Genomic DNA, 26,497 nt, shown 5'->3' with positions numbered 1-26,497 from the left:
TTTTCTTCCAATTTGACATTACAGTATTATGTGTTGGTCATTGACAAAAAAGACAATTACATCTATTCTAATCCACCTTGTAACACAACAAAATGTGGAAATGTCAAGGGGTGTGAATACTTTCTGAAGGCACTGTATAATCCCATAGGATTACAGTTTGACATCCATCTCAACACACACAGACAAACACCCAGGGGAGTGACTCACAGACACATTTGGGGCTGCGGTCACTCCACTTGGGGGTGCCCGTATCCCGTCCATGGCAGGAGATCTGACCAGGGCCCTCCAGCTGGTAACCCTGGTTACAGGAGAAGCGCACCACCGTTCCAACAGCAAATCCAGACTCTGGGCGTACCGAACGTGCTCCATTCACCACCTCCCCCGGATCAGGACACTGCTGGACTGTGGACGATAAGGGTATAAAAGACATGATCTAATATTTGTATATATTGTTTTATCTACCCTGGTACTACAGATGAAACAGAGCTAAATGAGTGAACTCCGGCACACTTATTTTCTGATATGTAGATGATTGTCCACTGTCCCTGAATAAACCCATACAGAAAATGAATGCATTATAATATACACTGAGTATAAAAAACATTAGGAACACCTGTTCTTTCCATGACCAGTTATGATCCCTTACTGATGTCACCAGTTAAAACATTGGAGACATGGATTGTGTACATGTGCCATTTAGAGGGTGAATGTGCAAGACAAAATATTTAAGTGCCTTTGAACGGGGTATCAACTAGACGCACCGGTTTGAGTGTATCAAGAACTTCAACGCTGCTTGGAATAATTGTCCTCCACCCAAAGGACATCCAGCCAACTTGACACAACTGTGGGAAGCACAGGAGGTTGGTGGCACCTTAATTGGGGAGGGCTGACCCTGTGGTAACGGCTGAAGCGGAATGAGTGGAGTGGTATCAAATACATCAAACACATGGTTTTGACGTTATTCCATTTGCTCCATTCCAGACATTATTATGAGCCGTCCTCCCCTCAGCAGCCTCCTGTGGTGGGAAGCATTGGGGTCAACATGGGCCAGCATCCCTGTGGAACGCTTTCGACACCTTGTAGAATCCATGCCCCGACGAACTGATGCTCTTCTGAGGGCAAAAAGGGGTGCAACTCAATATTAGGAAGGTGTTCCTAATGTCTTGTACACTCAGTGTATGTACATACAGTATATGAGGGGGAAAATATATATATTTACATATACTGTATTTCCAGAATATATTTATGAAATATATAGCTTGAGAAAATCATAACATAAAAAATAATATGTTAATTAAATATATTTTGGTGACACATGTATCATGCTGAATTGTAATGTTGAGTCTATTGTCCTCTGGTACCTTGGCATTACGTTCCCAAAGTGGGGTTTGCATGCAAAAGTTGACAATAAATTCTGCAGCTATTGAGGCAACCTGCCACTTATGAACCATAGTACGATTAGCTTTGCTTATTTTGAAAAAAGACATATGAAACTCCTGTTGTGACTTTACTTGTATTAATCTGATGACTGTTATTTATTTCATCCACTGACTATGTTTATGTCACGGTCCTGGTCTTAGTAGTTTGTGTTTTCTTTATTATTTTGGTCAGGGCAGTCAACTTTTTTTCTCTAAACATGGGTTTATTATGTGGTGTGTTTTTTTGTGTTTATTTTTTGTAGGTATTGGGATTGTGGTATAGTGGGGTTATCTAGAAAAGTCTATGGTTGCCTGAAGTGGTTCTCAATCAGAGGCAGGTGTTTATCGTTGTCTCTGATTGGGAACCATATTCTTTGAGTGTTTTGTGGGTGATTGTTCCTGTCTCAGTGTTTGTTTGCACCAGATAAGGCTGTTTAGGTTTTCACGTTACGTTTTTGTATTGTTCGTGTATCATCTTCATTAAAGATGTATCGAATTAACCACGCTGCATTTTGGTCCTCCTCTCCTTCACCGCAAGAAAACCTTAACAGTTTAATTGTTACTCGATTAAATAAATCATGTAACAACTAACTCATTAGGAATTTGGGGCACCACAGAAGAGGTTGTTTAAAGAGTTACCATTTCCAGAATTAAACTCTATAAGATATATATCTATTACATCGATAAACAGTAATCTTATTAATCATTACCTCTTATCATATCATCATTCTGAACAGTCGTAACCTTGGATCTGCAAAAAAACCAACCTACTCATGAGCCCTCTCCTGTACTCCCTGTTCACCCACAACTGCGTGGCCATGCACGCGTCCAACTCAATCATCAAGTTTGCAGACGACACTACAGTGGTAGGCTTGATTAACAACAACGACGAGACGGCCTACAGGGAGGAAGTGAGGGCCCTGGTGTCAGGAAAATAACCTCACACTCAACGTCAACAAAACTAAGGAGATGATTGTGGACTTCAGGAAACAGCAGAGGGAACACCCCCCTATCCATATTGATGGAACAGTAGTGGAGAGGGTAGTAAGTTTTAAGTTCCTCGGCGTACACATCACAGACGAGATTACTCGTTGGTTATTACTGCATTGTCGGAACTAGAAGCACAAGCATTTCGCTACACTTGCATTAACATCTGCTAACCATGTGTATGTGACAAATAAAATTAGATTTTTAACAGGACAGCCCTCACGTTCATTTTATCATCAATTTCTCTCAGCCAATCATCAGTCATTTCTGTAAGCGCTGTGCTTGTTGAGTATCCTTCCCTATAAGCATGCTGACATTATCTTGTCAATTTGTTTCTGTAAAATAGCATTTTGGGGCCTATCACAAGGGGGAGTTAGAACACAGATCTATTTGTAGTCTAAACGGTGGCACAAATTTACTATATTTTCGTAAAGTAATGGAGGTGTGAATGTCTGAGGAAGAAGGCTGCAGAAAGAAGGCTGCAGCTCGAAAATAAGGGAGCACTGGGAGAAAAAAGCCTGGCAGGTTCCGGAATCTCCAGCGTGGCGCTCTGGTGGAGGTAAGTGGGGTTCTCGGCACACTGGCGTAGGCTGGGAGTTTACGGGTGTGACGGTATTGCTCCAGCAATGTATCGTACGCCTGATCATGGCGTTCTGCCAGGGTATGGAGTCCCTCCATAAGACATTGAAGTAACTCTTCGTGTCTTCCAATAGTGGCTTCTTGCAGGGAGACAGCATTGGGGGAGTGGGTCTGAGTCTGCTGGGTCAGTCATGGCCAGTTCGTATTATCACGATTTAGGGAAGTCCCAGATGCAGACAGTGTTGAAGTAACAAAAGTTTATTACTAGAACAGGAGGCACACAAAACGACAGATCAAGGGCAGGCAAAGGTCAGTAATCCAGATAAGAGGCCAAAAGGTACAGAACGGCAGGCAGGCTCAGGGTCAGTGTTTGCAGAATGGTCAAAACCGGGAAAACTAGAAAACAGGAACTAGAAACACACAGGAGCAAGGTGAAAACCGCTGGTAGGCTTGACGAACAAAATGAACTGGCAACAGGCAAACAAAGGACACAGGTATAAATGCACTAGGGATAATGGGGAAGATGGGCGACACCTGGAGGGGGGTAGAGACAAGCACAAAGACAATTGCAACAGATCAGGGTGTGACAAGTACAGACACTATTTAAAAAAGTCAAATGCATTCGTGAATTCAATCCCTTAACATGCTGACCAGACCGGACACGTCGCGTGCGTGAGCGCCGCAAAATAAATTTAGAAATCCATGTTATTCAATTACTGCACCCACACTGCTCGCGTGCACCAATGAGGGTCTGCGTTGCCAAGGGCTAAAATATAAGTCATTCCTATTTCTGACGCAGATCACGCTGAAAGTCCTGCCTCTCCCATCTCCTCATTGGTTTATAGAAGCAGGTACCCATGTGCCATCTCCTCATTGGTTATACCCACGTGAGCGATTGAAAGACAAAATTATTTGCCGGTCGTGGTAAAAGTGTAAGTTAGATGCCAATCACCATATAAGTTCAAAAATGAAAAAGCCTGGAAGGAGGAGCGATGACTAGAAACGATTCGGCTAGCTAATTAACGTTAGCTAGCAAGTGCAAGCTAACTAGCTAAATTGCCATACATGTTTAATTGTTTTTGACCTGTCCCCAAATTAATGTCATTGGGTTCAGAGTTTGTTTTGATATTTTAACCTGCGTGTCGTGATCGCGTTTGGTGTGGGGGGGGGGGGGCAAAATAAATTAATGCACGATAGTGCACGCGCGCAGCCGGTTTGGGTTCCGTGTTAGCCGACATGTTGCGGTTTATTCATTGAGATTTTAACGGTATTAATGGATGTTTGCGAGGCATATCACTTCTTCCACCTCTTTGCATAGCCCACCAAATGCACCAAATGTTTTCTAACCACATCTGTATTGATCCATAACGAATTACTATGGGAATAAATATCCCTGAATGACAGAAATATTGGAATAAAGTAGGCTAATGAAGGCAACAAATTGTTGCTTACTGAAACACCCAAAGTCATCCAATTGTTATAATAGGATTTGAAGTAATATCTTATCTGTGTGTGGTCAACTACAGTGCCTTGCGAAAGTATTCGGCCCCCTTGAACTTTGCGACCTTTTGCCACATTTCAGGCTTCAAACATAAACATATAAAACTGTATTTTTTTGTGAAGAATCAACAACAAGTGGGACACAAATATGAAGTGGAACGACATTTATTGGATATTTCAAACTTTTTTAACAAATCAAAAACTGAAAAATTGGGCGTGCAAAATTATTCAGCCCCTTTACTTTCAGTGCAGCAAACTCTCTCCAGAAGTTCAGTGAGGATCTCTGAATGATCCAATGTAGACCTAAATGACTAATGATGATAAATACAATCCACCTGTGTGTAATCAAGTCTCCGTATAAATGCACCTGCACTGTGATAGTCTCAGAGGTCCGTTAAAAGCGCAGAGAGCATCATGAAGAACAAGGAACACACCAGGAACGTCCGAGATACTGTTGTGAAGAAGTTTAAAGCCGGATTTGGATACAATTTTTTTTCCCAAGCTTTAAACATCCCAAGGAGCACTGTGCAAGCGATAATATTGAAATGGAAGGAGTATCAGACCACTGCACATCTACCAAGACCTGGCCATCCCTCTAAACTTTCAGCTCATACAAGGAGAAGACTGATCAGAGATGCAGCCAGGAGGCCCATGATCACTCTGGATGAACTGCAGAGATCTACAGCTGAGGTGGGAGACTCTGTCCATAGGACAACAATCAGTCATATATTGCACAAATCTGGCCTTTATTATGGAAGAGTGGCAAGAAGAAAGCCATTTCTTAAAGATATCCATAAAAAGTGTCGTTTAAAGTTTGCCACAAGCCACGTGGGAGACACACCAAACATGTGGAAGAAGGTGCTCTGGTCAGATGAAACCAAAATTGAACTTTTTGGCAACAATGCAAAACGTTATGTTTGGCGTAAAAGCAACACAGCTCATCACCCTGAACACCATCCCCACTGTCAAACATGGTGGTGGCAGCATCAGGGTTTGGGCCTGCTTTTCTTCAGCAGGGACAGGGAAGATGGTTAAAATTGATGGGAAGATGGATGGAGCCAAATACAGGACCATTCTGGAAGAAAACCTGATGGAGTCTGCAAAAGTCCTGAGACTGGGACGGAGATTTGTCTTCCAACAAGACAATGATCCAAAACATAAAGCAAAATCTACAATGGAATGGTTCAAAAATAAACATATCCAGGTGTTAGAATGGCCAAGTCAAAGTCCAGACCTGAATCCAATCAAGAATCGGTGGAAAGAACTGAAAACTGCTGTTCACAAATGCTCTCCATCCAACCTCACTGAGCTCGAGCTGTTTTGTAAGGAGGAATGGGAAAAAATTTCAGTCTCTCGATGTGCAAAACTGATAGAGACATACCCCAAGCGACTTACAGCTGTCATCGCAGCAAAAGGTGGCGCTACAAAGTATTAACTTAAGGGGGCTGAATAATTTTGCACGCCCAATTTTTCAGTTTTTGATTTGTTAAAAAAGTTTGAAATATCCAATAAATGTCGTTCCACTTCATGATTGTGTCCCACTTGTTGTTGATTCTTCACAAAAAAATACAGTTTTATATCTTTATGTTTGAAGCCTGAAATGTGGCAAAAGGTTGCAAAGTTCAAGGGGGCCGAATACTTTCGCAAGGCACTGTACCTTAGCACCGATCGTTGAAGTTGGAGACTTTTATCTCACTTACCAACTTTAAACATCTGCTATCTGAGCAGCTAACCGATCGCTGCAGCTTTACATAGTCCATCGGTAAATAGCCCACCCAATTTACCTACCTCATCCCCATACTGTTTTTATTTATTTACTTTTCTGCTGTTTTGCACACCAATATCTCTACTTGTACATGACCATCTGATCATTTATCACTTCAGTGTTAATCTGCTAAATTGTAATTATTCGCCTACCTCCTCACGCCGTTTGCACACAATGTATATAGACAATTTTTTTTCTTGTTTTTCCTACTGTGTTATTGGTTTGTTTATTGTTTACTCCATGTGTAACTCTGTGTTGTTTTCTGTTCACACTGCTATGCTTTATCTTAGCCAGGTCGCAGTTGTAAATGAGAACCTGTTCTCAACTAGCCTACCTGGTTAAATAAAGGTGAAATAAAATAATAAAATAAAATAAAAAACAGTCAAATGCTGGTCATTTTTTGTTTAATTATTTGGTTTTATAACTAAAATGCTTGACTGTATTTTAAGACTTGGATGACTTGCATGCTGTGTGATGACATGCACAAATGAATGAATGATTGATATACTGTATATTGAAGTAGGCCATTATGCCAATAAATAAATTAAGCTAAAACAGCTACAGTAAACAGGATTTAGGCCTAGAGCTCCATGTCATTTCAATAACTTCGCTTCTCAAAGATGCCCTCTGGTGGTCAAACTAGCATTAATGACAACAATGGCTGACAGTAAAATAATATGACTTCATGCACTCTAATGTGCCATACATTTATGCAGCACTCTGCAAGCTGTGCTGTAGTATGATGCAACTTTTAAAGGAAGAACCACTGTACTATTGCCCAACAGAGTTTTTTTGTTATCTATGTTCAATGTCTACTATGATGGTAAAAGTCTCTTGATTTTGTGCAACAGCACGAGAAATGCAGATGTGCTGAACTGCTAAGAAGTGATGTGTTTCAAGGCTGCTAGTGGTTAGCAGGACTATGCTAAAAGCCTACACACCGTATAAGTGATACATTTTTTGCTGATACAGAATAAAGAAATCACAGGATATGGTCAGATGATAAGTTGGTTTTACTCGGTATGATATGGGTCTTTACCGTCTTATGTGGACAGTGGCTCACTCCTTCCTGCTGTGTATTCACTCGTGTGTTATTCTCTTGACATCACTTTTCCAACATGACATGTCAAATTCTGATAAATTTCTCCCAAAATACAAATGTAAAGTGATGTGTCATATTGGGACTTTTAATTGGAAACATGATCAGAATGTTTACCAGCAACCTATTTCTGCAATCTTCACTTTCAGTGTCTGAAAGGACCTACGGCTCTATTCAATTTAGCCAACATCTGCATAGTGGTTGTTTGGGCGGCGTCGGAGGTGGAATTGTGTTAGAGCTGTCAAATCTACAAACGTCTCCTGGCCGTATGCCTAACGCAGACATTGCCATTGGCTGCTCAGAGTTGCATTAAGAGTAATCCCATATAACCTTGCTTACAAGGTCGAACACTGGAATAATATATAATATGCTCATGATTTTGTTTAATGATTTTTAATTTGAGTGTCTTTATTTCTATGTAGCCTACACTTTCTCTTTCTTTTGAGTCAGCAATGTCGTCGGGCAGGAACGCACTTTAGCTCACCTTTGATGCAGCTGGGTGGGCTGTTGCTCCAGGAAAGATCCCATTGGCAAGTGATGATGTCAGAGCCACTGATGTCATACCCCGGCTGGCACTGATAGGTCAACACACTTCCCCTCACAGGAGAGGTGTGGGAGGAGCTAATCCAGCCAAATTCGATTTGAGGGAGGGCAGGGCAGGTGTCATTAGGCTCTACCTCTGGATGTGAAAGAAGTTGATGTCATTAGATGTAGGATAAACCAAGTGCATGTTCATAACATTCAGATTGAAAAATAATCGTGTAGAACACACAATTGAGGTAGACTACGTAAATTGTCTTGTCTGTTAATATTATGTCTACAAAGTTATTAACATATTGCTTCACTGAATACACTCCTGGAAAATGTAAATATTGTATTTGTGTGATGTTATGTATGGGCAATCAATGTTCTGCATATCATGTCCTTTATGTGAATGTAATGTCCTGTATGTAAAAGTCCTGTATGTGTACGTACCACGGTAGTGAATAAGGAACCCCTGGCTTAGAATAAAGGAGGAATCGTCAGGGTCACTCTGGAACTGAATAGTGACCTCAGAACCACCTGACACGACCTGGAAACGCTCTCGTGACCCCAGGTACTGGCCAATCACATGGGACATGAGGTCGTGACCATCGAATATGGTGAGAACGTCATTGTGGCGGATATTCAAACTTTGAGGGAGACAAAATATATGAAGAGAGGAAAACAACTTTCACAATGTCACTTCAAATGGAATCATAAAATATATATTCTCACAATCATTGTAATTTCTAATCCTTACAATAAAAACTTCACTGGAAGCATCACATCATTTTTTAAATGTATGTCAGTCACAGTTGAAACGCACCCATTATAATCAATGAGACTCGCTACACCAGCCACGGAAGCAGTCATCAGTGATGCGACGAAATGCAAGGTTCACATTGTTCAACCTTTGTTTTATACTTTAAGTATATTCCTTTCAAAACATGCACAAACATACTTATTTTGAGTTCTATCTCCATCATATACCTCCGGTGTAATGGTAAAAAAACAACTATGCAAAGGGAGCGCCCATGTCATGCAGTGAGGTTTCAGAGGCAAAAGAGGCATGGGAAAATTCAAGGAGAACAATTCCCTCTCCCAAATGCTCCAACCACAGCTTCAAAGACCAAAATAATGCCTTTTGGGTGTTGGAGAGGCCAAACTCACATCTGGATGTCCAGTTCGATGCGCTTCTCCTCATTACCATGGATCTGCCACACACAGTCCTGCCCCTTGGAGTAGCTCTGTGGCCAATCAGGGGACAGAACAGTGCTGGAGGGATCGGTCAACTCTCCCCCACACAAAGCTGAGAGAGAGAGTGGGAGTTAGGGGCGGAAGATAGAAAGCAAGATAGGGAAGGGGGGTGAAAAAGTTATTGTAACATTAACTGTATTATTTTAGTTTTTTTTGTTTAGTGAATGAAAGGGGCTTTACAAACACATTATCATAATGAAATGGTAGTATTCAATAGTATTACCTTTACACACAGGCTCACTCTCATTCCAGTGTGGATCTCTTGGGTCCACACACTCAATGACCCCGGAGCCCTGCTCCATGACAAAGCCTGGGGAGCAGGAGAAGGTGACTGTGGTGCCCAACGGAAAGGTAATGTCACTGCTGCTGAAATTCCCATGGGGCAAGTACGGCTCATAACAGTGTTCCCCGTCAAAGGCTGAGAGAAAGCGAGAGAGAACGAGAGAGAGAGATAAAATAGTGTGCACATGTGAATATGAAGAGAGAAAGAGAGAGACGTAGGATAAAGCATAATATAAAATGAACTAAAGTAGGGCTGACCCCATTTAGTCGACTGGTCGATTTTTTGGTCTATCGCCTGTTGGTCGACCGAGATATCTTTTTTTATGGTGCACAAGACACCTTTTGATTCTCGCCTGTATCATTGGACTAATCCACTGCGGAGGCCACGGCAATGGCACAGTCCATCACTCTAAGACATGTGATACTGAAATTGTATTTGTGGTTATATTATGTAAAAAAGAATAGTGTAAAAAAGAATAAAGCTAATATTATTAGTGTATTAAAATATGTGCATAATAGCAAAAAGAACAATGCGGCAGAGGCAGCAGCAGCAGAGACGAGGAAACAGCCCTTGCCCTATTCAGAAGGGGGTGGTCGGGTAATGTAATTATGTGCACAAGCACAAAACACCATATCTGTCATTTTTGTCCCGTCCGAATCTGCCATGGCAGGAGAGTAATTTCAGGCAGAATAACCAACTGCTTTTTGGCAAACTCCAGTGTCCTCTGATAATACCAGTCCCTGTGTTTTGAGAGAAATATCTGAGTTTGACAAGTGTTGTTCACGGTTTGAGCAAGAAAACAATGACTGATTCAATAAATTGAATGAAGTGCTGCGCATAGCCTAGTATTACCATCAAGAAGTATTTAGACCTCTTGACTTTTTCCACATTTTGTTATGTTACAGCTTTTATTCTAAAATTAATTAAAACATTTGATCCCCCCTCATCAATCTACACACAATACCCACAGCTCTGTCAGGGTGGAGGCTACACAGCTATTTTCTTTCCAGAGATGTTCGATTGGGTTCAAGTCCAGGCTCTCTCAAGGACATTCAGAGACTTGTCCCGAAGCCACTCCTGCCTTGTCTTGGCTGTGGGATTGGGGTTGTTGTCCTCTTGGAAGGTACACCTTTGCACCAGTCTGAGGCCCTGAGCACTCTGGAGCAGGTTTTCATCAAGGATCTCTCTGTACTTTGCTCTGCTCATCTTTGCCTCAACCCTGCCTAGTCTCCCAGTCCCTGCCGCTGAAAAACAATAAAACAGCATGATGCTGCCACCACCATGATTCACCGCAGGGATGGTGCCAGGTTTCAGGCCAAAAAGTTTAAGCTTGTTTCTCATAGTTTGAGAGTCCTTAGGTGCCATTTGGCAAACACCAAGCGGCCTTTTACTGAGGAGTGCCTTCTGTCTGATCACTCTACAATAAAGGCTTGATTGGTCGAGTGCTGCAGAGATGGAAGGTTCTCCCATCTCCACAGAGGAACTTGGTCGGTTCTTGGTTACCTCTCTGACCAAGGCCCTTCTCCCTGATTGCTCAGTTTGGCTGGGTGGCCAGCTCTAGGAAAAGTCTTGGTGGTTCCAAACTTCTTCCATTTAATAATGATGGAGGCCACTGTGTTCTTGGGGAACTTCAATGCTGCAGAAATGTTTTGGTACCCTTCCCCAGATAAGTGCCTCGACACAATCCTGTCTCAGAGCTCTACGGACAATTCCTTCGGGCTCATGGCTTGGTTTTTGCTCTGACATGCACGGTTAACTGTGAGACCTTATATAGACAGGTGTGTGCCTTTCCAAATCATGTCCAATCAATTGAATTTACTTCAGGTCGATTCCAATCAAGCTGTAGAAACATCTCAAGGATGACCAATGCAAACAGGTAGCATGTGATGTCAAATTCAAGTCTCATAGTAAAGGGTCTGAAAACATATGGAAATAAGGTATTTAGTTAGAACAAATATAAATCAGCAAACATTTCTAAAAACCTGTTTTCGCTTTGTCCTTTGGGGTATTGTGTGTAGAGTGATGAGGAAAAAAAATATTGTATCCATTTTAAAATAAGGAAAAAGAAAAGGAGTCTGAATAGTTTCCGAATGCACTGTGTGAAGGGCCTACATGCATCAACTTTCAATGAATGCATTTGTTCATATGTTTTGTGCGTATGGATTGAATATTGCCAAATGCATCTGTGAAAAAATATTATGCCTATTTAATTTAACCCTTGCTGTTAATAGATCGTAAAGGAGCATACAACTGACTTAAATGTTTGGAAATGATAAGTTCACTTTCACATTTCATAGCCTTAAAACGTATCTCAAGAACAAGTACACTATTTATCTCACATCTGAAGGCCGGGGGGCATTTAGGACGTCTACTGCGGATCGCTAAAATATTCTATGATTATGATCACACTTCCTCAACTCAAATATTATGGCGATACTATACCAAAGATGGATTTGTATGGTTTAGAAAAATGGGAACCAAGCTTCGAGTTATCAGTGTAACCCTGTTATTGCCTGGACTTGTTGAAATATCTTCACGCCTACAAAAAAACTTATGGCTTCTGTCATAACTGTCAATTTACTTGAAAAAAGAAAGAACTACAGGGGATATTTGGACAAAAACTATTCCTGTCCGAATCGTCCTCTGGAATAATGGACATTCTGGGTTAACGATTACATAACCAACGTTCTCTAGTAATACTAGTCCAATGCGAATAGGGTTTGTATTTGTAATTATTATGGATCCCCATTATCTGCTCCTGTCACAAATCCTCCCGGTGGTGCTGCTCATTCCGGACTGTCTTGTCTCATTATTTACACCTGGTTCCCATTCCCCCTGATTAGTATGTGTATATATGTCACGCCCTGACCATAGATAGCCTGTTATTCTCTATGTTGGTTAGGTTGGGGTGTGACTAGGGTGGGTCATCTAGGTAATTATATATCTATGTTGGCCTGGTATGATTCCAAATCAGAGGCAGCTGTTTATCGTTGTCTCTGATTGGGGATCATATTGAGGCAGCCATTTCCCCTTTTGTGCTTTATGGGATCTTGTTTATGTTTAGTTGCCTTTTAGCACTGAATTGTCGTCACGTTTCGTTTATTCTTTAGTATTTGCTTTAGTTTCACTTTATTCATTAAAATATGTGGAACTCTACGTACGCTGCGCCTTGGTCCGACCAATATTACGAACAACGTGACAATATACTGTATGTGCCCTCTGTTCCCCATTGTCCTTGTCGGTTTTGTTGTTACCGTGTTCGTTGGTCGTGTGAGTACCTGTGCTATTATATCGGCTTCCATTTTGCACTTGTTTTACGGGTCTCGTCCCGTGTATTATTTAGAGGTTAACACCTCGCTCGTTTGTTTGAGTGGATAAAATAAACCCACCTATTACGCATTCCTGCACCTGCCTCCAATCATTATACAACGTGACACTGCCAAGGCAGCAGCTACTCTTCCTGGGGTCCGGCAAAATTAAGGCAGTTACAACATTTTAAATACATTGATTACAGAATTCGCAACACAATAAGTGTGTGCCCTCAGGCCCATACTCCACTACTACATATCTACAATGCAAAATCCATCTGTACACGTGTGGGCATAGTGCATATGTTATCGTGTGTGTGCCTATGTTTGTGTTACTTCACAGTCCCAAGCATAAGGTGTATTTTACCTGCATTTTAAATATGTTTGCAGTGGAATAGAGTTCCATGTAGTCATGGCTCTATTTAGTACTGTGCGCCTCCCATAGTCTGTTCTGGACTTGGGGACTGTGAAGAGACCGCTGGTGGCATGTCTTGTCAGGTATGCATGAGTGTCCGAGCTGTGTGCTAGTATTTTAAACAGACAGCTCTGTACCTTCAGCATGTCAACAATTCTTAAAAAGCAATGAGGAAGTCATTCTCTCTTCCACTTTGAGCCATGAGAGATTGACATGCATGTCATTCATGTTAGCTCTCTGTGTACTTTTAAGGGCCATCCTTGCTGCCCTGTTCTGAGCCAACTGCAATTTTCTCAAGTCTCTCTTTGTCGTACCTGACCACGACTGAACAGTAGTCCAGGTGCTTGTTTAATAGCCTACTGATTCCATGAGCACCAAGTCTCATGCAATGGCACAATGTCAGATAAAGCAGATTTGGCTGTTTTTAAATCTTTGCTATGCTGTAATAAAGGCTTTACAATTGTTTTTTTCGTTAGAACAGACTGGCATTACTTAATTTTTTATGGTTGTTTATACTGTTCCAAACAGGCATAAAAATCATATTGTAATCTAACAGCATCTGTTTGTCACACATAATATGCACACAGCTCTTGCTCCTATACACTCCTTTTTCTTGATCTCCTTTTTATGGTTATTATTACCATTATTATTATGATCATCATTATAAAAATAAGTCATGTCGTTATCATTAGTAGATCTGGTATAACAACCATTGAACTGTAGACATTAGAGGGCGTCCTGTTTAGTCTTAATACCGTAACTACTTAGGCCAACATTTCAATATAAAGGCTACTGAATCAATCATTCATTTGTTCATGCCATCACACTATGCGAGACATTTATGCTTTGAAATGCAATCAAGCATTTTAGTTTTATAATGAAATAACAAAGGGAGCGTCGAATAATTTGCCGACACAACAAATAAACTGCAATTCAAGAATGCATGCAACAATTTTTTGTCTACTGTAATAACGGCTTTGTATGATTTATGTTGTGTTTGAACAGACTCTCTGGTACAGTTATTTATTTAGTGTTGTTTACACAGTTCCAAATGGTCATAAAAAAATTATAATATTGTAATTTAACAGCAGCTGTTTGGCACACATAATACTCATACAACGCTTACTCTTATACCTCCTTTATCTTGATCTCCAGTAGTTTCCACAGCTAAGTCAAATGTCTTCCACAGATCTGACTTCCCCTTTCCCTCCTGAGCAACCAGTAAACATTCACCCGTTTCGCGTTTTTCATGTCTTTCTCATCCATTTTGCTGTCAACCTTACTGTGTTTGGAGTTTGTTATAACAAATGTATTGATGTGATTATGATAAGCTATAGGTCAGGCCCTATTGGTTATATGCATGCGATGAGAGCAAGACAATGTGCGCCAGTCACACAGGCACTTGCTGTCATGTTTTGAACACAGTCTGACCTTTGAGTCATTTGTGTGTCTTAATTATTTAATCAAACAGTAATGCTTAAACCATCAGACAAGCTCAGTGCATATATGTAGTTGGTTTTATTCAAGCACATATTGAAAAATATGTTTAAAAGTTTCGACCAATCGATTGGTCTTAAGAACAAGACGACTCTCGGTCAAACGAGATTTTATTTTAACGGGGACAGCCCTAAACTAAAGCAAGCAGCAGTGACTGTACTGCACAGTCAATTAACAATTAAGAGTGAGAAAGAGACAAGAGAAACTGTGTACTGATGCTGGGAGCATTTAAAGGTCTCACCTTCATAGCGCAGAGCTAGCAGTAGCGGGATGAAAGAGGAGTCGGCTGTGAGCTCCAGGTAGAGTATGAAGCCCTCACTCACGATGCCACGCTCTGGAACATCGTCCAGGTCTGAGTCAAAGAGCAGCGGAGCCATGGAGTTGTTTCCGCTTCGCACAATCAGCCTGACAAAGAGGGAGAATAAAGGATGGAGGGGAAGAAAGAAGAGTAGAGAGGCGGAAATCATATCAAACTTCATTTGTCACAAGTGTAGACTTTACTGAGAAATGCTTACTTTACAAGCCCTTAACCGACAGTGCTGTTCAAGAAGAGTTAAGAAAATATTTACCAAGTAGACTAAAATAAAAAGTAATAATAAAAAAGTAACACAATAGAATAACAATAATGAGGTTATATACAGGGGGCACCGGTACCGATTCAGTGTGCAGGGGTACAGGTTATTTGAGGTCATTTGAACATGTAGGTGGGAGTGAAGTGACAATGGATAGATAATAAACAGCGAGTAGCAGCAGTGTACAAAAGGGAGGGTGAGGGTCAATGTAAATTGTCCGGTTGTTCAGCAGTCTTATGGCTTGGGTGTAGAAGCTGTTGAGGAGACTTGGCGCTCCGGTCCCGCTTGCCATGCGGTAGCAGAGAAAACAGTCTATAAATGGGGTGACTGGCGTCTCTGACAATTTTATGGGCTTTCCTCTGACACCGGCTATTATATAGGACCTGGATGGCAGACAGCTTGGCCCCAGTGATGTACTGGGCCATTTGCACTACCCTCTTTAGAGCCTTACGGTCAGATGCCAAGCAGTTGCCATACTAGGCGGTGATGCAACCGGTCAGGATGCTTTTGATGGTGCAGCTGTAGAACCTTTTGAGGTTCTGGGGACCCATGCCAAATCTTTTCAGTCTCCTGAGGGGGAAATGTGTTGTCTTGCCCTCTTCACAACTGTCTTGGTATGTTTGGACCATGATAGTTCCTTGGTGATGTGGACAGCAAGGAACTTGAAACTCTCGAACCCCCTCCACTACAGCCACATCAATGGTAATGGGGGCCTGTTCGGCCCGCCTTTTCCTGTAGTCCTCGATCAGCTTCTTTGTCTTTCTCACATTGAGGGAGTGGTTGTTGTCCTGGCACCACACTGCCAGTTCTCTGACCTCCTCCCTATAGGCCGTCTCATCGTTGTCGGTGATCAGGCCTACCACTGTTGTGTCATCAGCAAACTTAATGATGGTGTTGGAGTCGTGTTTGGCCACGCAGTTGTGGGTGAACAGGGAGTACAGGAGGGGACTAAGCACACACCCCTGAGGTGCGCCAGTGTTAAGGAACAGCGTGGCAGATATGTTGTTGCCTACTCTTACCACCTTGGGGTGGCATGTCAGGAAGTCCATGATCCAGTTGCAGAGGGAGTTGTTTAGTCCCAGAGTCCTTAGCTTAGTGATGAGCTTCATGGGCATTACGGTGTTTAGCGCTGAGCTGTAGTCAATGAACAGCATTCTCACTTCAGTGTTGCTTGCCTTGAAGCGAGCATAAAAGGCACTTAGCTTGTCTGGTAGGCTCACATCACTGGGCAGCTCGCATCTGGGTTTCCCTTTGTAGTCCGTAATAGTTTTCAAGCCCTGTCACATCCGACAAGCATCAGAGCCGGTGTGGTAGGATTCAATCTTAATCCTGTATTGACGCTTTGCTTGCTTAATGGTTCATCTGAGGGCATAGCGGGATTTCTTATAAGTGTCTGGATTAGTCTCCTGCTCCTTGAAAGTGGCAGCTCTAGGTTTTAGCTCAATGTGGATGTTGCCTGTAATCCATGGCTTCTGGTTGGGATATGTATGTACAGTCACTGTGGGGACGATGACTGAGGTGGTGTACTCCTCAAAGCCATTGGATGAATCCCGGAACATATTTCAGTCTATAATAGCAAAACAGTCCTGTAGTGTAGCATTCGCACCATCTGATCACTTCCGTATTGAGCAAGTCACTGGTGCTTTAGGAGCATAGATTTATGGTCAGATTTGCCAAATGGAGGGCGGGGGAGAGCTTTGTATGCAGGTGGCGAGAAAGGGGGTGCAGAGGGAGGAAGAATAGCGGGTAGGAAGGAAGGAGAAGAAGGGAGAAAAGAAGAGTGAAGGGAGAGAGGTTATTCCGTCAAGACGTTTAACCATGGTATTTGATTTTATTATGGATTCTCATTAGCTTCTGCCAAGGCCGCTACTCTACTACCACATATCTACAACAGAAAATCCATGTGTACGCGTGTGTGTTGTGCGTATGTTATCATGTGTGTGTGTGACTGCATGTGTCTGTGCCTGTGTGAGTGTCTCTTCACAGTCCCCGCTGTTCCACAAGGTGTATATCTATCTGTTTTCATATCAGATTTTACTGCTTGCATGAGTTACTTGATGTGGAATAGAGTTCCATGTGGTCATGGCTCTATGTAGTACTGTGCTCCTCCCATAGTCTCAAATAAAATTGTATTTGTCACATGCTTCAAATACGAGACTGAAACGCTTATTTACAAGCCCTAACCAACAATGCAGTTTAAAATGTATATATTATTATTTTTTGAACACCACCCCAAAAAAGAATGAGAAGAAAAATAAATCAAAGTAACAAATAATTATTAGCAGCAGTAAAATAACAATAGCAAGGCTATATACTGGTGGTATCGGTACAGAGTCAATGTGCGGGGACACCGGTTAGTCAAGGTAATTGAGGTAATATGTACTTTATAGGTAAGGGTTAGCGCATGGTCTATTTTCCTGAATATCCACCTGTCTGACCTGCCCAAAGTAAACAGGCCTGTCAGGCTCAGAAGTTTGGATATGCATATAACTGGTAGAATTGGATAAAAAACACTCTGAAGTTTCTAAAACTGTTAAAATAATGTCTGTGAGTATAACAAAACTGATATGGCAAGCAAATATCAGAGGAAAATCCATCCAGATTTTTTTTGCAGTACCTATGGCTTCCACTCGATGTCAACAGTCTTTAAACAAGGTTTCTGGCTTGTTTCTTGAAAAACAAACAAGTAGTTGTAGTGTATCCAAGGTGTCCCTCATTAGGAAAGTATTATTGTGGCACGCTCTTAGTTATTTATCTTCCCTATTGAACATACTAATCAATGTATTAAATATGATTGTTTATTTCGATATTAGAGTACCTGAGGATTAATTAGAAACATTGTTTGACTTGTTTGGACAAACATTACCAGTAACTTTTTGGATTCCTTTGTATGCATGTTAATTGTGGATTACTGAAATCAATGGCGCCAACTAAACAGACTTTATTGGATATAAAGAAGGATTTTATCGAACAAAACAATCATTCATTGTATAGCTGGGACCCTTGGGATAGCAAACAGAGGAAGATCTTCAAAGATAAGTGATTTATTTTATCGCCATTTGTGATTTTGTGATGCCTGTGCTGGTTTGAAAAATATGTTGACGTGGGACACTGTCCTCAGATAATCGAATGCTATGCTTTCGCCATAAATCCTCTTTGAAATCTGACAACGTAGTTTGATTACCAAGATTCTAAGCTTTTGAATGATGTAAGACACCTCTATTCCATGAATGTTTAATATTATAATTTTTTTGTTGTTGAATTTGGCGCTCTGCAATTTCACCGGATGTGTCGAATTTGATCCCGCTAGCGGGATCCGTGCGCTAATGTAATCGGTGGCAGGGAAGTCAGACGCAGGAGAGCAGAACTTGGTAATAGCCGGAACAGTTTAATAGCAAAACCCACGGCATAAAAATAACAAGAATAATTGGGTACAGAAACCCGTCGCGCACCAAACAACACGTGCACAAGCACTTACAATAAACAATCCCACACAAAGACATGGGGGAAACAGAGGGTTACATATACAACAAATGATTGAGGGAATTGAAACCAGGTGTGAGGAAAAACTAGACAAAACACATGGAAAATGAAAACTGGATCGATGATGGCTAGAAGACCGGCGACGCCGACCGCCGAGCACCGCCCGAACAAGGAGAGGACCCGACTTCGGCAGAAGTTGTGACAGCTAAGAGGTTTTTAAGGTGACTAAAATAACAGAGAGTAGCAGCAGTGTAAAGGGGGAGGGGCAAGACAAATAGTCTGAGTAGCCATTTGATTACATGTTCAGGAGTCTTATGCGTTGTGGGTAGAAGCTGTTTAGAAGCCTCTTGGACCTAGACTTGGCGCTCCGGAACCGCTTGCCATGCTGTAGCAGAGAGAACAGTCTATGATTAGGGTGGCTGGAGTCTTTGACAATTTTTATGGCCTTCCACTGACACCGCCAAGTATAGAGGTCCTGGATAGCAGGAAGCTTGGCCCCAGTGATGTACTGGGCCATGCGCACTACTCTCTGTAGTGCCTTGCGATCGGAGGCCGAGCAGTTGCCATACGAGGCAGTGATGCAACCAGTCAGCATGCGCTCGATGGTGCAGCTGTTCTGGACTTGGGGACTGTGAGAGACCTGTGAGACTGTGAGAGACCTCTGGTGGCATGTCTTGTGGGATATGCATGGGTGTCTGAGCTGTGTACTAGTAGTTTGAAAAGACAGCTCGGTGCATTTAACATGTCAATACCTCTCACAAATACAAGTAGTGATGAAGACAATCTCTCCTCTACTTTGAACCAGGAGAGATTGACATATTATTAATGTTAGCTCTCTGTGTACATTTAAGGGCCAGCCGTGCTGCCCTGTTCTGGGCCAATTGTAATTTTCCTAATTCCCGTGGTGCCTGACTACACGACTGGACAGTAATCCAGGTGCGACAAAACTAGGGCCTGTAGGACCTGCCTTGTTGATAGTGTTCTTAATAAGTCAGAGCAGCGCTTTATTTTGGACAGATTATGAACTCTCCCCATTTTAGCTACTGTTGCATCAATATCTTTCAACAAGGTTTAGCGTTTAGTGAATGATGTGTTCCAAATACAATGCTTTAATTTTTTGAAATATTTAGGACTAACTTCATTCTTGCCACATATTCTGAAACCTAGACCGCTGCCCTGGGGAATGCCTTTGACTGGATTATGTTGGATTGGCTTCCATTAAAGAACACCCTCTGTGTTTTGTTAGACAGGTAACACTTGATCCACAATATAGCAGGGGATGTAAAGCCATAACACATATGTTTTTCCAGCTGCAGATTATGATCGATAATCAAAAGATGCACTGAATTATAACAAAACAGATCCCACAAACATTTTATTATCAATTTATCTCAGCCAATCAACAGTGATTTGTGTAAGTGCCATACATATTGAATGCCCCTCCCCTATAAACATGCTGTTGTTAATTTGTTTACTGTGAAATAGCATTGTATCTGGTCAAACACCATTTGTTCCCCAAACGTTTACTAAGGGTGATTAACAGGCTGATTGGTTGGCTGTTTGAGCCAGTAAAGGATCCTTTGCTATTCATGGGTAGCGGAATGCTAATTCACATAGTAAAAAAATGATGTGGCGTCCAAACTACTTGGCCAACAACCCCGTCTATGGAGAGATGACACTCATGAGACTCTCATGAACATGATGTTGTTCACAGTTTTGCTCTACGACCCCCACAAGCATTACGGGACTCGTTTGACGTCGGTACAGCCAATCTGCCAATCTGTCTGTAGCGTCCAAACACTAATATGACCTCTCTATGAAAAGGTGAGTCTTTAACACACACGTACCTGTCGGTTGTTATGCTCTAGGATGCCCATAAACCTCACAAGACTAGTCTGAAGGTAGCCGGGGACCAGTTTAATGTGGGCTATTTTTAGCACTTTTCTGGAATTCTTGATTGTTTTATTGCTTTACTGGGAGACTTATCAGAGGTAGACATGATGGTGATTTGTTTGAGCTGATAATGTACACAGTGGACTTCCTACTAGGGCAAACCTCAGTGCTAACAGTATATCTCAGGTTCATAGGCGCATTAATACTGTATAGGACTGCATAGCTGTAGGATTGACAGGGGCATTGAGGGGAGTTAGAGGGACATAAATCAGGTTACTCTCTTATGATTGCCAACAACCCTGGGACAATGCACATTTGCAGCATCACTACAACAACTCAGCGACACAATGGTAGGGATTATCTGAGCAGCGCTTGGGTCACTGATACGTCATTGTCTCAACGCAGCCTTGAAATGCTTGGACAGGGTCCAGGAGGCAAGATGATTAGGATAGTCATTCCTGTAGAGCATATTCTGTTTCCAAAAGGTGTCAAAGTTATCTATAAAAGTTATGGCAACAGATCTACAGTAGTATTTTAAATATAATAATAATAATATAATAATATATGCCATTTAGCAGACGCTTTTATCCAAAGCGACTTACAGTCACGTGTGCATACATTCTACGTATGGGTGGTCGCGGGAATCGAACCCACTACCCTGGCGTTAGAAGCGCCATGCTCTACCAACTGAGCTACAGATGTGCCAGGTGTGTAAATGCCAGTAGTCTCCTGAATCTTTCACAGCCGTGGCCCAGCCGTGTTACCGGGCTTGGAATAATGGGCCGCTTTTTGGAATCTTTCAGAGCTAGAATCAGTTCTTCAAAATCCATTTTCAGCAGTTCCGAGCTAGCCCTCCTAATGTGTGTCATTTTATCCAACATGGACTACGACAACGTCAGTCCCCGACAGCTGTCGGAGAATGGTAGGAAGCAGTCTTGTAATGTCCTGTACTACTGTAGATCTGTATGGTGAAGAATAGGAACATCCACTAAGTCATCCAGAAGTATCCTACTAACTCCATTCTCCAGGGAATGTGGAGACCCCTTCAGGGAGGAATTCCTGCAGAGCACCAGCCAGTCGGCTGCTGAGAGACGACAGAGCGGCAACACTCCCACCAACACAGCTCCTGCAGCGTTGAAAATATTTGTTAGCAACCTCCATTTGAAACTACAGGCTAGCTGGGCTTCTGTGTGTCTCTTCTTGAAAATAATTTATTAACAGTTTGCTATGAGCTTCAGTGGGTTCGCAAATACAGCCCTAACCCTGCCTCCTGAAACAAGCACAGCCAGTGAAATGGCAAACACACAAGCACACACCAGTACGGCAAACTGAGAGAAAGCAGAGGCCTTACTCTCTCTATAGGTCCTGGCTGCACATAGACTGTACGAGCGGGAGATGACCAACTCGCAAGTTGGTGCTGTAGAAACAAGCAGTAAGATCACTAAATACACTGTGGCATTCTCATAGTCACAGTGTTAACTTGTATATAATCTTGGTTATTAACCCAGAATTAAAGTCTTGGTCAGATGCTCGATTAAGTTCTGGTTCCATACATGTTAAGAGAAGAGATAGAATGAGGTTTGGAACTGGAAAGAAGAGCTCCACCCTCACTCTTTGCAAGTTACAGACATGTCCAAACTACTGTAACTAATGCTGCTCATTATCTCATTCATCTTGTGGTATCATGACAGTTCTATGGTACGTAGTTTACGTAGTCTGTCCACGAGACAGCAACTCTAATAGAGCTTATTTACACAGGGTATTTGAACGTATTTTATACATCTTGCACCGATGTTTAAAATAACATCCCTGCTGAGAAAAAACAGCATAGACATTTCAAGCTGGTCCATGCTGTTTTATGCTGGTCCATGAAAGTCTATAACTGGTCAGTGCTGTTCAGAGGCTGGTCAAGCTGGTCTGACCAGCATGGTCTAGCTGGTCAAGCTGGTCTAACTCAGCGATGGGGCAACTTTGATGTGGGGGCCACAAAACAAAGTGGCGTACCCAGAGCTATACCCACACATGATTTGTGTGATTTGTCAACTGATTTGTACGATCAATCTATTTGTGCAGATAGACTACTTAACTCTCTTAACTAAATGCATTATAACAGTAGCAAGGGCCGGCCCTAGCTTTTTGGGGGCCCTAAGCAAGAGGGCTTGACGCTGGTTACCAGTATTGGATTCTAGCTTGAAATACTTGCTACACTAGAAGTTAATGATAACAGCTGCATCTTCTCATGAAGCGTCAGAGGTTCCTTCGGTATCGGCCAACATTTTCATGGGATCGCCGGGCAATAAGGTAGGTTCTGCCTTATTTGAGGTTTGAGGGAGATAGCCGATAGTAATTAGCTGTTTCAGGGCGGATGTAAAGGTAATGGCGGACTGAACAAATATGTAGGGCACCTCAAGATAAAACGTAATATTCAATATTGGCAAGTTAGACTAAAATATTAGCACTACATAATCTGGTGGGTATCCTTCAACCTGGATAATAACACAAAACAAATCGTAAGACTAGAGACATTTATCAACAAATATTTTACGAAAACAAGCAACACCCAAACATGACGGAGAGTAAGACAGGGGAATTGATTTCAAAACGGAAACGTGACTCTTCTACAGACACAGACGATTTAATAATGCCACCACCGGGAATGGTAAAGGTCGAAACCGATCTGTTAAAATCAATAAATGACAAACTGGGTATACTTGAATTAGTTAGTAAGGATATAAAAGAGTTGAAGGCAAGCCTCGAGATGAGTGTTTGAAAAAGCTGCGACATTGGAGAAGGAAACACACAAGCTAAAAGGGACAGTCCATAAGATTGAAATTAAAAAAGGACCGTTCTGAGGGAAGCCTTACTGGACATACAAACTAGATCAATGAGGGAGAATCTGGTACTTACTGGTATCCAGGAGAAATAAGGGGAAGTTCCTGAATCTGTAGTTAGAGAGTTCCTCCTTACAGCGCTTCAGATCCCAGGTGATGTTATCAACAAAATCCAACTTGAACTTGTACACCGCTTCGGTGTAGGTATGACCGCCCAATCGTTGCCAAATTTGCTTCATTTAAAGATAAAATAATGGTTAAAAGCCTGGGTAAAAGACTTGCTGGGACCAAAATTGGCATGAATGATCAGTTTCTGAAGGAAATTGCAGAACGGCGCAAAGTTCTGTATCCAATTTTCAAAGAAAATAGATTAAAAGGGAAATGAGTAGCTCTCGTCGTTGATAAACTATATATTGATAACCAGTTGTTCAGAGACACAAAGACTACACCAAGTTCTCATAGATGAGGAAAATAAACACACGGTTATGGATTGTAGCAATACAATAAAAAATATAGCTTTTCTATATATCTTCACATATAACTAATTGAACACACAAACACTAATTCAACATAGTGAAGATAAAAACTAAGTAAACAGAAAGCACAGTATGTGTGGATGGTGTGGTGTATGTTTATTTTGATGTGTTATGTTTGTAAGTTGAGTGAGTGAGTAATGAAATGGTTGCATATCCCAGAGCCAATGTATTGCTGTGGGCCGGGGTATGAGAGGGCTTCAATGTTGTTCAGATGATGGATATACTTTTATAATGAATTATACGTCTTATTTATTTATTGTCCTATCGTGGTGGAACCGTTTTAAAATAGAAGATACATTTGATTTGTTATTTTCCTATCATGGGGAACTACATTTAAAAAATAAATGATATCCAATTATTTATTTATGATCCTATTTTAATGGTACGGTCCATGACCCTATACCCTAGACACCTACCTGAATGACCCAGAGACTCAGGAGAAGTCCCTAACTGTTTTATGTGCATGCTGTAAGTGGTCTGTATGCAGCCAAATGATGGTCAGAGACCAAGAGCAGCACTGCCCCCTCAATATTCTGAGCCTGCTTGGCAGGGTTGGTCCTGCAAAGCCAAAGCCCCCTAAAGGGAGAGCATACTACACAAGGAAATTCTCAATGCTGCTAATGAGAACCTTGATGACCTTGTACCTAGCCGGTGGGGGTTCCGGTGGGGTGCCCCCACCCAGGCAGTGGCAGTGCTGGCAACACTAGCTGCAGTAACCCATGAGGAGGGGGTCACACTCGGACATTCAGAGAGGGGGTATATTATTGTGACCCTAGTGGCACAGAATAAAAGTTGGACTGCATGGAGATGCTTGGGAATATGGTGGGTGTTTCAGGGAAAAGGTGTACATTTGACCTCCATCATCTAGGATGTGACAATGGTAAATAAAATCTCTTAATTTTTGCCTATCTTTTTGTGCGGTCTTGCAAGCCTTCTCGTGCAGCTGCAACTGCAAGTACATTTGTAAATCAAGAACTATCTTGAGTTAGGTTCTGGGGTGGTGACATTTTTGAGTTAGTGAGTTGTATGGGGGTATTGGTTGAGTGTGTGTGGGTGTATGTGTGTTTCCCACAACTGTTGCGAAGAAGTAAAAGATGTTAGGGACAATAGAGGATGATCCACAGCTATATATAATACAAATCTAGGTGAGGCGATGGAAATGCATTTGGCAGTTAATCTACTTCAATTCGGTAAATGGCACTGTGTACTCTTTTCAAAGGATGGATCCCAGTCGGTTATGGGTTATGGGATACAGGGGGTCGAGGGTGGTCTCCCGGGCATTGGGATGACAAACCAACTCGGGATGAGGAGGGCTTTTAGCGGGTGGAATAGTAGGGACCAATTGGAGGTTTACTTAGTAGAAAGGCAAAGATCATGGTACAGTTATATAGACACTCAATCATCATGTTACTTTTTAATGGAACATATATTTTGATAAAAATTATTGAAAGTTGTGTCGCATTATTGATAGGTGGTGAAATAAATATAGCCAGTTACAATTGTAATGGCCTAGCAGATAATAAGAAAAGACAATCAGTATTTACCTGGCTAAAAGAGAAGGAATATAATATATATTGTTTACAGGAAACCCATTCAACAGTTTTAGATGAAGTTTTGTGGAAAAAGAACTGGGGGGGGGGGCGAAATATACTTCTCCCATGGGCAAAGAAATTCAAAAGATGTGATGGTTTTAATTAACAATAATTTTGATCCAAATGTGAAAATTTTCCAAACAGATCCTCAAGGTAAATGGATTACTGGACAAGAAACAGATATGGCTTATTAACCTATACGGTCCGAATAATGATGTTCCAAGCTTCTTTGAAAATATATATAAGAATCTATCAACTCTACAAGTAACACTAGACTCTATTATTATGGTGGGAAATTTTAATACGGTCTTAAATACCTCTATGGACTGGAAAGGAAATCACACTACAAACTACAAACTATCACCCCCAGGGACTTAAGGAAATCATGAATGTCATGGATATATTGCAATTAGTGGATATATGGAGACTTAAATACCCTGACCTCGTGGCGGAGGCTTAATCAAGCTAGTCGTCTTGACTACTTTCTTATGTCATTCTCTCTGGCACCAAAAGTTTAAAAAGTGTTGATAGGGGACAGAATGCGGTCGGATCATCACATAATTGGCATATATATTACTCTTACAGAATTTTCATGTGGGCGAGGATATTGGAAATTTAATCAAAGCCTACTAGATGATAAATTGTTTAGAACTAGGACAGAATCATTTATAACTGACTTTTTCAGACATAACATCAGATCCCCTTACTGTATGGGACACTTTTAAATGTGCCTTTAGAGGCAATGCAATTCAGTACTCATCTATAAAACAAAAGCAATTTAGATCAAAAGAGTCCATATTAACAAAGGAAATTGAAGGACCAACAGTACAGTTAGATTGCAATAAAAACGGTACTATAGAGACACAGAATAAGTTAGAGGAAAAACAAAAAGAAATGGAGGAACTTATTCAAGAAAGATCTAGTGTAATATATTATAAAAATAAAGCAAACTGGATGGAA

The 26,497-nt window shown here is 41.6% G+C and overlaps 1 protein-coding gene across 3 annotated transcripts in view; it reads right to left on the bottom strand.

Annotated features, from left to right (window-relative positions):
- Window positions 1-26,497, bottom strand: part of LOC124037922 (seizure protein 6 homolog) — a 76,617-nt gene that overhangs the window by 4,989 nt on the left and 45,131 nt on the right. For all 3 annotated transcript variants that reach the window (XM_046353182.1, XM_046353181.1, XM_046353180.1), the window contains exons 9-14: window positions 14,872-15,035; window positions 9,351-9,545; window positions 9,041-9,179; window positions 8,324-8,520; window positions 7,833-8,027; window positions 208-402 (exon numbers count right to left, since the gene is read on the bottom strand). In XM_046353182.1, the coding sequence (XP_046209138.1) occupies window positions 208-402; window positions 7,833-8,027; window positions 8,324-8,520; window positions 9,041-9,179; window positions 9,351-9,545; window positions 14,872-15,035 (1,085 nt within the window). The remainder of the gene's footprint in view (window positions 1-207; window positions 403-7,832; window positions 8,028-8,323; window positions 8,521-9,040; window positions 9,180-9,350; window positions 9,546-14,871; window positions 15,036-26,497) is intronic.

This window comes from Oncorhynchus gorbuscha, linkage group LG06 (assembly GCF_021184085.1).
Source record: "Oncorhynchus gorbuscha isolate QuinsamMale2020 ecotype Even-year linkage group LG06, OgorEven_v1.0, whole genome shotgun sequence".
Taxonomy (NCBI): Eukaryota; Metazoa; Chordata; class Actinopteri; order Salmoniformes; family Salmonidae; genus Oncorhynchus; species Oncorhynchus gorbuscha.
Note: the sequence above shows the minus strand (reverse complement) of the source record. Positions and strands in the feature narration are given on the sequence as shown.